Here is a 12858-nt window from a genome sequence, read left to right as displayed (position 1 = left end):
CGGCTGATAAGCCCTTGCATGCCTAGGCACATTCCTCAACGCTGTTGTCTCCCAATGCCGAAGCCCGACAGAATCCCAGGCCGCGGTTAACTGCTTAACATGCCGGGTTATAGCCACATAACATTATTATAGCATTATTATAGCAGTACTATAGCATTCTTTACAATTATGGAATAGTGCAGATTCTGTAACAGCCAATTTCTGGGGCATGTTCGTATTCGACATGTTTCAGGCCGTCTCGCCTTGATGCAGATCATGCAGTTTGAAATGAACTGCTTCCTCCAGTCTTCACTAGGAACGATCAGCAGTCTTACTGCAGGTCTCACTCTCACATCCCTGCTGTCGCAGCTTGTCGCAGACTGGTTCCGATTTAGTCCTCATCATGCGCTGCTGGTGTTGAATTGAAACGGTGAGATCGAAGGATCGCCCTGTCGCCAACCGATTCACTTCTCGTCCGCCTGTTCTTGGCTGTGGAATCTGACTGGTCTTATTTGCCATTGTCAGGATCAGAGCCCTAAAATCCGTATTCCTATTGAGACCTCGTGTCCATTCTTCCGACGGTGAATAGCCCTGTCACGGCCCTCCCGACACCGGCGCTGAGCAGAATCCTCGTATACAAACCACAATTTCAGCTGCTCATTCCATCGCCAACCATGTTCAGGCGACCTAACAGTCTTGGCGATTACGACTGATGTCCAGGCTTTCCCCGTTCAGATTCGGAGTCCTCGTTCTGGATCCCGGCGCCGCTTCATATCCCTCCATGCACCTCGTAAACACCCGGACTGCCTCTCGTATATTGCGCCAGAATCCGGGGAAATGAAGAGCTTCAGTAAGGAACTCTTCACGAATAGCCAAGACCACTCGTATCCACTGCAGCCCCGTGTCTGGCTTGGCCCGTCAGCATATTCACCTATTCCGGCCAGCCTCTTCCCTCTGTAATTTAACTGGTGGAGAGGATCCTGGTCAACAAAGGAAGTTCCAATAAGGCCACTCACCAAGTCAATCTGCCATCCAGTCCCTGGCACCATGGCCGGAATGGGAACGGGGTGGAGCGGGATGCCTGATCCTCGGTATCAGAGTCAGATTCCGCGGGTGGTGGACCAGGCAGTGCAGCGAAGTGGATGGCTGCACCCTGCCAGTGAATAGACTCGTGGACAAGAATAGAGCAGTAAATTGAGGAATGCACGGTCTCTTCAGCTACTGAGATTTCAGCTTTCTTTCTGAATTTTTCCTCCTGGTGGGGCGCAGACACTTCGTATATAAACAGGCTGTCCACACTTCCTCTTTGTTTATCGTTCATTGCAAGATAAAGACTTCTGAATCCTGTTACTGCATCCTCATACCAAATCAACATGGTTCGCCTTTCGATTCTCGCACTCGCTACTTCTCTGGCAATGGCCTTTGCCTTGCCCCAGGATTTCTGCACGACTGTCTGTCGTCCCCAGAAGCCTGACTGCCCTGAAGGCGAGGTACGTTTTGTTCCCCCTTCTGTTCTGTTTCTTTCTGCTGTCTCATGCTAATCAGGTATACAGGTTGCCAGTGGCAATGAGGTACGTCCCACACACATGAAACCACCACAAACACACGAATAACAATTGTTTCAGAACTGCTGGGGATGCTGCAAGCCCATCGTAGCCAGATCCGACGTCTGCACCCTCGAATGTCGTCCCCAGAAGCCTGAATGTCCTGAAGGCGAGGTATGTTGCGCTCTCTCTTCTATACAACTCCCCGCTGACGATCATCTACTACAAGGCACCCACCGGTAACGAGGTACGAACACATCCAAATAACTTAAACCTACACAAACAGCTTAATTAACATCCGTTTCAGAACTGCTGGGGCTGCTGCCAGCCAATCCAGAACGCCCGCGTCCCCGCCAACGAGACAGATGTCTGCATCGACGTCTGCCGCCCCGAAAAGCCTGAATGTCCCACCGGCGAGGCCCCCACGGGCAACGAAGGTTGCTGGGGCTGCTGCGAGCCTATTCCTCAGACTACACGTCCCTGCACTCTGGAATGCAAGCTCGAGAAGCCCGAGTGTCCCGCTGGAGAGGCCCCTACCGGCGGCGAGGTATGTGACACATAGCACCCCTTGACCTCATACTCCCTTTCGTTCTGTGCCAATAATGAACTAGGGCTGCTGGGGATGCTGCCAACCCATTGAGAACAATGCACGGGCCAACGACACTACCGTCTGCACCGATGTCTGCCGTCCAGAGAAGCCTGAATGTCCCACCGGCGAAGCTCCCACTGGCCAGGAAGGCTGCTGGGGATGCTGTGAGCCTGTTGTCGAGGAGAAGCGTCCCTGTACCCTGCAGTGCAGACTCGAGAAGCCTGAGTGTCCTGCGGGCGAGGCTCCCACTGGTGGCGAGGTATGTCATCTTTGGTATATGAAAGTGGAAAGCGCGAGACTAATCACTGTTAATAGGGCTGCTGGGGCTGCTGCCAACCTATCGAGGAGGAGCAGAGCAGCAATGATGACGAAAGCAAGCCTTGCCTTGCTGTTTGCCAGCCTGAAAAGCCGGAATGTCCTGCGGGAGAGGCACCCACTGGTGAGGAGGGATGCTGGGGATGCTGCCAGCCTACTGCGTGAGGTTGATTCTGGGTGAGAGATGATGAATAGATGAAGATGATGAAGATTCTTTGGATGAAAATTACCTTCGATTCCTCTTGAAGTGTGCATGGGCATGTTCAGGAAATTCAGTGTTCTTTACTTTTCGCATGTCGCAATCGATACTGTATCTGCTGGTAGATAATGGTATTGATATTGAAGTCTGATTATGAGCATTACTATGATTAGTGACTATTGCGTGTACGTGGTGCAGCATATTAAATGACGGGTATTCCTCTGATACAAAACCAAAGTATCAACTGCTCCTGTCTGGATCCCAGCTGAATTCAGGTCTGGCCATAAACTCCTGACCCCGGGCAAGGACGCGACTGTTCTCCTCGCCCAGCCACTGCGGCTCCAGCGCCTTGTGTTCATCCTCAATCTCGTACCCCTCGCCGCCCGAAACATAGATCATTTTGCCGGAAAAGGGCAGCTTTGCACCGGTGTGTGTAGCCCCGTTGGCACCTCTGTTCGCTGTGGCGCAGATTACAATCTGGCGCGCGACGTCTTCGGACTCGTTCACAGGGAAGCCATTCTCGATCCATCCTTTTTGCATTCCAACAATCATCCGTGTTCCTGCAACTCGTTAGCGGTCAACCCATTCCTAGATAGAGACAGACATACTCGTCACCCATGGACAGACAACATTAACACGGATGCCCTCCTTATGAGCCTGCAAATGCAGCCCGCGCATAATGCCCACGACACCGTGTTTGCTCGTCGTATAAGGAACGAGATCTTGCGTCTCCTTGAACCCAATAATACTGCTCATGAGAACAATATCTCCACCATCCTTATTCTGACGTAGGTAGTGCATCGCGATCCGGGCCGTGTACAGCGATCCGATCGTGTTGACGTTGATTTCTAGCATCGACGGCTCCTCGTTGATATCGGCTTCCGGGTCAAAAATGGACTTTGGGTTCGCCACGCCTGCGACGGCAGCCACGATGTCGATGCGACCGTACAGGGAGTGGGCGGTGCGGAACAGGTTCAGTTGCGAGGCATAGGAGGTTGTGTCGCTAGGGACGAAGTGGATGCGTTCTTGCCCGAGGGAGGAAAGGACTTCTTGGGCGGGTTCGTCCGCGATGTCACCGAAAACGACCTTCGCGCCATTCTCTAGCAAGGCCGTACGTTAGATGTGTTCCATCTGGCAGATCCGTGACGGCAACTTACGGTGGAAGAGAGTCACGGCCGAGCGACCGATTCCCGTCGCGCCTCCGGTTATAACGACGACTTTGTCGTTCAGCGACGAAAGGAGAGCCTGGTCAAGGACGAGATGGGTCATGGTTGTTGTTGTTAGAGAGAACAGGAGACGAGAGGGATCGCCTCGCAGGAAGAAGGTCGAGAGCGAGAGGGGAGAGGCCCGAGGGAGAGGGGCAGTTAAATTAGCAACGGCGCGGGCGCATGGACGGTGATGAGCGGACGGCGATAATAATCAGCCAAGGCGTTAGCGAAATGAAGCATCAAGCAATCAGTCCATCCCAGAGCAGCCGCATCTCGCAGTCCGCTGTCGTCGTCTCGCTCTTTTGCAGCCGCTACTCTGTACAGCCCTGCATGTCGTACGGGAAAACACCTGTTCGTGAGCTTATCCCTCCTGCGAACCATCCACCGTCGCCAACAGGTGGAGGCATCAGATTAATAAACACAGAGCATGAGCTAGCCGTCTCCGACTCGCATCTCCAACTGATTCGTGAATCAGGCCCACCGTCTCATTTTCGCGGTCTCGCCAGTCGTCGGTTCTGCCAGTGTTCCACCAAGCGTTGCGGCAGAGACCGGGGTCCACACAAGCTGCATTGTGCCGCGTTGCCGGGAGGGTCTCGTTACTCGCGTGCGGGTGTTTGGCTGTTAATCAAAGCGAGTGATTCGAGGTCGAAAACGTGGAAAGAGATCGATGGTCTGCATGTTGATTATGAGTGAGACTGAGATGGTTGAGACGGTGAAGTTTTCGCTCTGGCAGAACAAAACAGCCAGGAAACCAAAATAAGTGCAATGGCTTTCGTTTTGATGAAAACTAATATTTGTCGGGTAAAACAACCTTAACAACGTCGATTTTAATTTCGACTGCTTAAGTTACTATGCTCATTGCTTAGCAATCTCCTGGCGAATCTCGGCGACCAGGGGAATTGATCTTCTCTCTCGGCGAGACTCGGCGACTATACTGCACCCTGTTACAGGCTTAGTCCGTGGGAGAGCCGCTGTTATTGGCCCGGCTGTTCTGAACACGAGAGAGTGGGTGTACTGTAGTGCCTACCCCGGATTCGAGCTGCTTACAAAACAGTCTGAGTTAAGTTAGTAAGTCAATTATTCACCAAGTTCCGTCTGATAAACCGGAGTTGATCGTATCCAGGTCCGGACGCCTTAGGATGGAGATCGGTTGTTTTGCTTTCCGTGCGCAATGACGTTGCGCAGTCTATGTCTGAGGATGAATTATAAATATGGCCACAGCCCAACTCTTTTCACTACCCATCAGCACAGTCAATCCAATTGAACCTTTAACTCTCTAACACCTCTTTCATCCATCCCTCAACAATGGCCCAACCCATCATCGTCTACATCCACGGCCGCAGCCCCAACCCATGGAAAGTCATCATGATCCTCGAGGAGCTCAGCCTCCCCTACACCGTGAAAAGCGTCGCGTATAGCGAGATCAAATCTGAGCCCTTTATCAGTGTCAACCCCAACGGTCGACTCCCTGCTATCGAAGACCCAAACACCGGCATCACACTGTGGGAGTCCGGGGCCATCGTCGAATACCTGGTCGAGACCTACGACAAGGACCACAGGATCAGCTTCACTCCTGCAACCGCCGACTACTTCCTCGCAAAGCAGTATCTACACTTCCAGATGAGCGGACAGGGCCCGTACTTTGGGCAGGCAGTTTGGTTCCTCAAATTCCATCCCGAGACTGTTGTGTCTGCCCAGGAGCGGTATATCAATGAGATTAAGCGCGTGACTGGTGTCTTAGAGGGTATCCTGAAGGGCAAGGAATTCCTTGTGGGTGGGAAGCTCAGTTATGCAGATGTGGCGTTTCTGCCGTGGTATAGTCTTGTTGACTCGCCTTTGTTGGCGGGCAAGGTCGATCTTGCAAAGGACTTTCCAGGTGTCAAGACTTGGTTAGACAGAATCCAGGCCAGCCATGGCATTGCAAAGGCATTGAAGTTCCAGGACGAGGTTGCGGCTGCTGAGGAACAGAATTGAGTGGTAATGTATGTCTACTAGTTTGCTATTCAAGTTTATGGTTGATGGTGTATATATGTCGTGACTTCAGAAAATAAATTAGCACAATCACAGTAGCCAATACTTAAAAAATTTAACTGTTGGGATAACTGATATTACGAAGTAGTCATTTACTATTATACGGTAATTCGCCCTGGATACTGCCCTTATTATCTGTGGGATCAGTCTTGTACCTGAAAAACGAATGAAGCCCTGGTCATACAGTGCCGACCTACAAGGGTATATTAAAAGGATACATATTTAGAGGACGAAATAAGGAAGTATAAAAACTATTTTATAGCTTCTTGGCTTTAATCAAGTCTGAGATTCAATTTTGTATTGTTTACATGATATACATGGCCTGGCGAATGCGATATAGCGGAGGCCAGAGTCTAAAACAGCTGTTAAGAGAAAACGAGGTACTGGTGCGCAGTAAAAGAGAGTTAGATCTGATAAAGGAGTAGTACTGAAGAAAACCAAGTTTTGATACTATCAGCCTGTTCTGCTTTATTGACTGGTTGCTACTAAATCTCACGCGCCCACTGCGATTAATCTACTCTCATGATACCGCGCAGGCCGGGTTTATAAACCAATAGCATGCTGAATCTAACCACAACACTCCCGTTCATGTCAAGGTCAACTCAGATAGTAAGAGTAGTATAGGTGATATTTCAACTATAACTTCGTCACTCAGTTCTGCAAGCGCCTGGAGAAAGAAGCGCACTTTACTGGTTGGAAGTTAAAATCTGACCTAGAGGCAAATTATGCCCTATTTTCCTGACAGCTGCAAGCCCTTGGCTAAAGTGAATAAGACGAGATCAGAGTCCTTGTCTACACCATACAGTATCTAAACAGGCCAGCATACCGGAGACATACTTACCTCTGAATCTAACTAGAATCTAGTGTCTCTTGTAGACTGGGCGTCTCTCCTTCTCCGTGAGTCAGCCATTTGGTCTTCTTCAGCTGGGCTGTAAGTTTCACCACGAAGTGCTTTAAATCATAAACACGCTATGGAGACAGACGAGCGGAACAGAGTTACTGTAGTCAGTGACTCTATTTTATCCAGGATGGACCAGAGAACATCACACTCAGTACAAACCTAGGAGATGAAGGCTCTTGGCTCATAGAAAGTATAATATATAGTCTTTATGACTAGTGGTCTGTTTAAAGATCTGTTATTCAGCTATACCCTGGAGGGCCACTCCCTACTCTCTTATCTTTTTCCCTTAACACCCACCCAACCTTACTAGCGGCTGCTACTTAGGCTAATGGCTGAATAGGTGTATCAGAGCTTGACAGGAGCAGCATTAACGGCAGGATGTTTATCATCCCCGTCCCTTTCCACCCTCTCAGGCTCGTTCTTTCCATCGAAGATCTCTCGAATGCCTTCCAACGTGTGGCCCTTCGTCTCAGGATACGTGAGGTACATGTTGATAAATCCGATGATCAGCATAGCAAAGTAGACAATGTAGTATTTCCAGCTAGAAAAGGGATTTTCGTTAGTCCGGCTAGACCCCAGTACGAGCTCGCGCTCCTCCCGCGTGAACTGCGGTAGACGCTCGCCGAGCTGTGCGCGCATCGACGCCGGGTACTCACCCAGGTAGATGGGATCCGCAAACCACGAAATCACAAACTCCATGTGCCGCGTGGCGGCCTGCACGTCCGCCGGGTCTGCAGTGTCCCACGGGATCGCGAAGTCGCCATTCAGCGCAATACCAATCGCGCCGCCGTCGGCGAGGCTGTGGCGGCTGCGGCGGTATGCGCGCACGGCGAGCCCGTGTGCGATCAGTAGGGTGTGCCCGACCTGCCATGGCTCGCGCGCGGTATCACCCTCGGGCGACTTGGTTCGGTCTGACGTGCGGCCGGGCGCCATGCGACCCGGGCCATAGCCCATGGCGGCTGAGGCCCAGGGCTCGTTGAAGGTGTTCCAGTGCTTGCACTTGGGGATGGCGGCGAAGATGGTGCGCGCGTAGTTCTCGAAGTCCAGCGGGAACTCGTCGCGGTTCAGCAGGCCGCCGTACCGGGTCTCGAGGGCCTGGGGCAGATCCCAATGGAAGAGCGTGATAAACGGGGCGATTCCGGCGTCGAGTAGGGCGTCGACGAAGCGTACGTAGAACTCCAGGCCCTTCTGGTTGATGGGGTCGTTTCGTCCGCCGAGTGGAATCACCCGCGACCATGACACTGAGAAGCGGTAGACCCGGGCGCCGAGTGACTTTAGCATGTTGATGTCGTCTTGCCAGCGGTTGTAGGAGTCGCATGCTACTGCGCCTGAGCTGTCGTCCATGATCCTGCCGGGGATGTCACAGAAGGTGTCCCAGATGGACGGGGCGCGGCCGTCCTGGGAGACGGCGCCCTCGATCTGGTAGCTGGGCAGTCAGTGGACGAACAAACATCTAGCAGGTCGACGAGGACATACGCAGACGTGGCAAAGCCCCACAGAAAGTCTTTGGAAAAGGACATGACAAAATCCAGAAGAGTTAGTTGTGCTTATTGAGAAGACAGTTAAGAGGAGCAACAAGAGATTCAGAACCCCGTTCCTTGCCCTTTTAAACAACTGGGCTGTAGCTGTATTATAGGCTTAAACCTTGTAGAGTGTACCAGATTCGTATTCGTGGAGACTGACTTAGCAGGTAACCCTAAGTCTCAGCTGTAATCACACTTGGTATTCCATTAATCTATTAACAAAGTACAGAGAGGCGGAATTTATATTCCGCAATGCAATCACGACATAAGATGAAGTACGCCCTCCACATACGCTCTCTTACCTCAAAGCACGTCAGACGTTGTTAACGTACACTCATCAACGATCAAGCAACATAGATTCCTCATAATCATTACTATCTGAAATCATTTGACCGGCAGTCGTGCCTGCCTTCGGTAGCTTCTCTGAATGTCGTTCCTGCCTTTTCTGAGTTGTTGATCGTGGTTTCCTTTCCATATTTCTCTATACAAGGAAAGAACGTGATGCATTGTTTGGACTGTTACTGACATGCGCTTTAGGTACATTGCCCCACTCCGTACATCCTCAAATAACAAATATTTATATACTGCCATGCCCGGTCTCCTTTTGCCCGTTAGGTTTACACGTTCGTCGGTTTGCCCTAGCGACCTTTAAACAGCAGGCTTTTAGGAAACCTGATTGTCCGACGGTCCTGCCTGGTTGCATCTAGAAGATAAAGAAGTTCGTTAGTATATGCAGGTGCCTGCAGGAGGAGGGCTTACTGACCATCTTCTTGTACCCAGTATCCTAAGAAGGCTTTGGCAGCAGAAGCTCCAGTGGCAGCTGCGTATGCTTGCCATGCCTTACTGCTGTGGCCATCGGCGTAGTCATCAACACCCTTGATAATGACAGTCGGGAGGCTCTCCCACACCCCTGCCCCTTCCATTTCGAAGCCTGCCACATCTTCCTTGCATATGATTTCGTCGCGCAGATTGGTAGACTTCATGACGGCATCTAGAGATGCAATTGATCCAATGTGAACAGATGGCTTTGGCGCAGCTGTAACATTTCGCCGACGGACAACCGGCCCCACGAAGCAACCAAGCCCATCACAGTCCGTCATTAGAGCATCATCGCACATGCCGCCGGGGACATTGGCTTCGGAGCAGCGACAATAAGCAGAAGAGTTTCGAGCACGGTGTTTATGAAGATAGGACGCCTGAAAGAGAACATCAGGACTACCTGGAAGGCTCCATCTTGCCTGCTTTCGCTGAAGAACCTCGAGAAACCGCGAAAGATCACACTCGAGCTCGTTGTGCGCCCGTGAGCACTTTAACGCATGTAGAAGTGCTCTTATCTCAGGATTTGGTCTGCCCAAGATATCCTTTACACCTGTCTTCCGCTCGAAGCCCCAGGAGTACCGTCTCCCAAAGTCATATTCAATCAAGGTATCGCTAATTAAAACGTCACCAAGATACAGGTTTTTGCCGCCCGCCGAGGGTGCACCGCTGCAGGCTCCTACGACCAGAGCCAGTTTGATCTGCCGGTAGCTGATCCGTAGACTTGTGGCCACGGTTGCTGCGATCCGTTTGCCCTGGCCTGGCATGCGGCATAGGACTACATTGTGCTTTCCGATTCGTCCATTAACATATGTGTTCGCATCCCCTGGAACTTTACCCAAAGAATTTCCTAGGCGCCCGTAGGTCTCGTCGAAGAGGGCCTCGACGGCATCGGCTTCGACTGGGAGGGCGCAGAGTATGGCGATTGTGAAGTCGTTTCGAGTACACGGGCGCATCTTGATAATGGGCTATTTGGGGTACATCAATGAAGAAGGTCTGTGAGATGAGCGTTTCTAGAGAATGAGAAATTACCAAATGTCGAGCAGCCTACGCAGTTATATTGCTAGCATACCGCTGCTAGTAATCATGACGCTGATTTAGCCGCCCAGGTGAGGGAACAAGACAACCAGCAATCGCATCTCACTGGGCGTTAATAATAGCATCGACCTTCACTGTTGATCCCTTATTTGGTCCTGCATGTGTGGTTTGCTATCATCGTCCCAGCGGTTAACGCCTGCCAATCCTGATACCATGACATGCGTTCTAACCGCCGACTTGCTAGGACGGTTTCATCTTTAAATAGGTAGCGCTCATACGATTGTCAATTAATAGCGTTAAGCTCTGTATTGATATCCACTGACTTAATACTCTATACGGCACGGAGAATATAGGCCTACTGCCCCTTTTTGATCATCGAGCTGCCACCATTGACTGATCCGCCAGCACGGAAATCATTTGATAGTTTATTGTAGATCAACTAGCTATCGTCTACTGAGTTTGTATTGCATTAGCTTCTCTTTCCGGCCTACTTGGCAAGACACTAGGAGGCTGCGCCGATCAGGATGGGCGCACGTTAGGGCAACGTCCTGTCCATGGGCCTATGCCATTCATTATGACAGGCTGACACAGTGAGTGAAGCAGTGCATACTCGATAATTCCTAGATGATGAAGAAGAAAAATGATTCATTAAATTAAAAGTGGCCATAAACCAACCCCGAAAACAGCCGAATTCCCAAATTCCAGCCTTTGCTTTCGCTTCATGGGTATATATAGATAGAAATGTACACGCATCCCAGCCTACCAATATTCAATGCCCCCCTGCAATGCCAATGCCAATGCCTATGCTAATTAATGCCCATCCCTCCTAACCTCATACATAGTCGTAACCTGAATCCCGCCGTCCTTCCTGCCGCTCTCCTCGTCCGAGAAACTGCTATTATCGCCTCGCCCAGCCTGCGCGGAACTGCCATTATGCGTATCACGCAGCATCCCAAACTCGTCGCTGTCCCGCCCGGCAGTCTTGGATGCCGTCGACTCCAGTTGTGTGTGGTGCTTTGAGCGGCCCATGTTGGACAGATTGAAGCTGGCGCCGGTGCTTTTGCCGTAGGCGCCGCGGCCGGAGGAGGGGTCTTTGGAGGAGGAGCGGATCCAGATGGAGGAGCTGAAGAGGGGTTTGATGCAGGGGGCGTTGACGGCGATGATGGCGACGAACTGTTTGTTTGGTTCTTGTTAGCTTTGGACTTCTTATGCAAAGTATTAAGAGGGAGAGGGGAGGGGAGGGAGGTACCGTTTCGCGAATAGCCCAGACTGTACTGTTGTTGATACTATTGATGTCTTTGACGGAGAGGATACAGCGGAGGAGCGTGGCCGCCATGACGAAGACACCGCCGCAGAGGAGGACGCCGATGATGAGCTTGCTGTGAATGGTCAGTAAGGGCAAGGACTGTTGGTATACTGGGAGACGTACCGGCGCAGTTGTAGGCGAACTTTGAGGAGGAGGGGAATTGGGATGCAGAGCAGGATGCCGTCGGTTCTGCAGGATTAGTATAAGTCGCAGTTGAATGGATACAATGGAGTACGTACAAGACGTTTGTCGCAGCAATCACAATGTAGTTGACAAAATCCGCAGAGCAGTTGACTGTGCAGTGTAAGCGATGTTCGGGGTGCAGACAAGGGTGGACGCACGGCCTGGATCGGGATAGACCTGGAAATGTCTCTCGATCGGGCGACAGTGGAGGAAGATGGTGAAGATGACTGCGACAAAAGTGCAGGCGCAAAGGAGCGCGTTGAACTTGACGAGCTTCTGTTGCGTGAGACCGAGTCTGTCGCAAGATGTCAGTATACAAGGGGGGTCTGGGTGGAAGGATGCCGTACGTGAGACGGTTGTAGAAGAACAGCATGCAGGCCTTGAGCGACCAGATCAGAGTGACATAGCAAGTCCATCCTGCCATCAGGCACTTCGACCCAAAGACCAGTCTGGCCTCCTCTGCCGGACTCAACGCCGCTCGCTGTTCGTCCGTCAAGCCGATATTGGTGCCATACTGGCCGATGAGCTCCAACATGGTGCACTCAGCCTGGAGGAGTTAGCTCTCCAGTTCCCTTCCTGCGATGTATCACTTGCATACCGTCCAGAATATCAGGGCAATGACGGAAAAGTAGTCATCGCCTTGCCAGTTCTTGAATCCGACGACCTTGAAACGGGCGAACAGGCGAAACAGAATGACAATCACACCGATGCCATACTCAATCCAGGCCTCCTTCTGAAAGGGTGTCGCGGTCATGGTGGCAGCAGCAGCAGCAGTTCTTCAGGATTTGGAGAACAGAGTCAGCGACATGGAGGCGTCGAGAGATTATTGGGTCCCAGCAGGATGGGACAGGGTTCTGCATTAATATGCCCCAACTTGGCTGCAGAAACTGACGGACCCAAGCCACAAAGCCACTCAGGGAGAACCAGTGTTGCATGGAATACGAAATTGCAAAGTCAAAAGTACGACGTTAAGTTTTAACAGCCTGCCAGACCCATTGCAGGCCGACCCATAGCTACTTGATAGTGGCCAGCGGGAGACTTTCGCTATTTCAGGAGCGATTGGCGGTGCGTTTCCTCACACCGACGCCAGCAGCGATATTATGATTAGTCTGAGTATTATTAGGTACTGCCCGACTGGGTATTTGGAAGCAGATTCCACAGCCTTGACGAGCAAACAAGGTTTGTAGCGGATCTCGCAGTGGGCCCTGGAGAAGCCGTTGGTGCAG

General features: G+C 51.4%; 6 protein-coding genes across 6 annotated transcripts; 2 read left to right on the top strand and 4 right to left on the bottom strand.

Moving 5' to 3' along the window:
* Positions 1-1352: 1352 nt before the first annotated feature.
* APUU_61026A (cell wall cysteine-rich protein) lies at positions 1353-2592 on the top strand (the record flags this gene model as incomplete). The annotated part of the gene is made up of 7 exons (XM_041694321.1): positions 1353-1469; positions 1533-1550; positions 1605-1697; positions 1753-1770; positions 1831-2070; positions 2135-2371; positions 2428-2592. The coding sequence occupies 7 exons, from the start codon at positions 1353-1355 to the stop codon at positions 2590-2592; spliced, it is 888 nt and encodes a 295-aa protein (XP_041560164.1).
* A 274-nt stretch (positions 2593-2866) lies between these two features.
* APUU_61025S (uncharacterized protein) lies at positions 2867-3895 on the bottom strand (the record flags this gene model as incomplete). The annotated part of the gene is made up of 3 exons (XM_041694320.1): positions 2867-3186; positions 3235-3726; positions 3784-3895. 3 exons carry the CDS (start codon positions 3893-3895, stop codon positions 2867-2869), a joined length of 924 nt encoding a protein of 307 aa, XP_041560163.1.
* A 1244-nt stretch (positions 3896-5139) lies between these two features.
* Positions 5140-5808, top strand: APUU_61024A (glutathione S-transferase family protein; the record flags this gene model as incomplete). The annotated part of the gene is made up of 1 exon (XM_041694319.1): positions 5140-5808. One exon carries the CDS (start codon positions 5140-5142, stop codon positions 5806-5808), a length of 669 nt encoding a protein of 222 aa, XP_041560162.1.
* Positions 5809-7111: 1303 nt separating this feature from the next.
* On the bottom strand, positions 7112-8286 carry APUU_61023S (uncharacterized protein; the record flags this gene model as incomplete). The annotated part of the gene is made up of 2 exons (XM_041694318.1): positions 7112-8192; positions 8243-8286. 2 exons carry the CDS (start codon positions 8284-8286, stop codon positions 7112-7114), a joined length of 1125 nt encoding a protein of 374 aa, XP_041560161.1.
* A 641-nt stretch (positions 8287-8927) lies between these two features.
* Positions 8928-10061, bottom strand: APUU_61022S (5'-methylthioadenosine/S-adenosylhomocysteine nucleosidase family protein; the record flags this gene model as incomplete). Its single annotated transcript, XM_041694317.1, has 2 exons — positions 8928-8992; positions 9053-10061. The coding sequence occupies 2 exons, from the start codon at positions 10059-10061 to the stop codon at positions 8928-8930; spliced, it is 1074 nt and encodes a 357-aa protein (XP_041560160.1).
* Positions 10062-10953: 892 nt separating this feature from the next.
* APUU_61021S (uncharacterized protein) lies at positions 10954-12386 on the bottom strand (the record flags this gene model as incomplete). The annotated part of the gene is made up of 7 exons (XM_041694316.1): positions 10954-11316; positions 11393-11522; positions 11573-11638; positions 11689-11743; positions 11791-11927; positions 11980-12179; positions 12231-12386. 7 exons carry the CDS (start codon positions 12384-12386, stop codon positions 10954-10956), a joined length of 1107 nt encoding a protein of 368 aa, XP_041560159.1.
* Positions 12387-12858: the final 472 nt, after the last annotated feature.

This window comes from Aspergillus puulaauensis, chromosome 6, assembly GCF_016861865.1.
Source record: "Aspergillus puulaauensis MK2 DNA, chromosome 6, nearly complete sequence".
Lineage (NCBI taxonomy): Eukaryota > Fungi > Ascomycota > Eurotiomycetes > Eurotiales > Aspergillaceae > Aspergillus > Aspergillus puulaauensis.
This window is presented reverse-complemented; position numbering and strand designations above follow the sequence as displayed.